The following is a 1,132-nucleotide window of genomic DNA, read 5'->3' as shown; positions in this document are numbered from 1 at the left end:
ATATTAGTGGAGGATGATGAGTTTGCCATATATACTTTTAACATTCTCCACCTTCTTTTCCTTTATTAATTTTTTTGATGATATTTTTGTTTTGTATGAGAAAAAAAAATTATATTATGACACAAAGATAAAAAAAAAAAAAATAAAATAAAATAAAAAATCATTTTTTAATAAGTATTTTATATTTGGTTTTTTTTTTTTTTTTTTTGGATGAATGAGATTCTTATTAAGGAAAAATAGTTTTTATAAATGAGTAATGATATATGTTGGGTTATGGATCTTCTTCCTCTAAGGCCCAATGGGTCCTAAGCCCAAGATCTAGGGAATAAACAGATCTATCTTGGTCGACTTAGCCCAAAGAGGTCTCGGGCCCCCAGTTAGAGATTTAACTCACAGGCCAAGATAGTCAAAGGCTGAAGGGTAAGTTGGTCATTCTACCATGAAGATGCAGTCATATTATCCAACACTTAGATCATCTTGATCTATTAGTTGAAAAAGGTGACCGAGTCCTACTCGGACTCCCCAACCGAGCATCGCGCAAAAAGCTATAACGTTCATCCCTTGATCTTAGGCTTCTAAGATCACAGAACAACCAATAGACCTTATCCCTCTTTCAAATAATTGCACAGCAGATATCAAGGGATAAGGTCCCTAAACGTGTGGAAAATCAAATTCCTCTCATGCCTATAAGTACAAGTCACTTGTCAATGTTAAGGTAATCGCAACTTTTGCTATCTTGGCTTATTGTTGCTTGCATCTTTTCTATTTCGTCATTGACTTAAGCATCGGAGTATCCCCGCCGGGAGACCACCGGGGACTCTAATCCTTCTATTTGTTCTTGTCTGCAAGGCCGACGATCCTCAGACATCATTATACTTCCCGGAGATTGTGCCACGTCATCCTCGGAAAACTGTGCATTAACAATTTGGCGCCGTCTTGGGAACTTCAAGATTTTCATCATTTCCTGACGACAATCCGAAATGGTAACCACGCGTGCGTCACAACAGCAGCTGGAAGGTCGAGCCGGGGTGGCCGGCATAACTACTACCCCTCTTGACCTCGCCGAGTTCATGAAGTGACTGCTTCCATGGACGCACTGAAGAAACAAAATGAGGAGCTTGCTACCAAACTC

The 1,132-nt window shown here is 39.3% G+C and overlaps 1 protein-coding gene across 1 annotated transcript in view; it reads left to right on the top strand.

Annotated features, from left to right (window-relative positions):
* Positions 1-921, top strand: part of LOC132185530 (disease resistance protein Roq1-like) — an 8,270-nt gene extending 7,349 nt beyond the window's left edge. Inside the window, exon 6 of the mRNA XM_059599293.1 lies at positions 784-921. Within this exon, the coding sequence (XP_059455276.1) occupies positions 784-921 (138 nt within the window). The remainder of the gene's footprint in view (positions 1-783) is intronic.
* The last annotated feature ends 211 nt before the right edge of the window (positions 922-1,132 follow it).

This window comes from Corylus avellana, chromosome ca6 (genome assembly GCF_901000735.1).
Source record: "Corylus avellana chromosome ca6, CavTom2PMs-1.0".
In the NCBI taxonomy this organism is placed as follows: Eukaryota; Viridiplantae; Streptophyta; class Magnoliopsida; order Fagales; family Betulaceae; genus Corylus; species Corylus avellana.
This window is presented reverse-complemented; position numbering and strand designations above follow the sequence as displayed.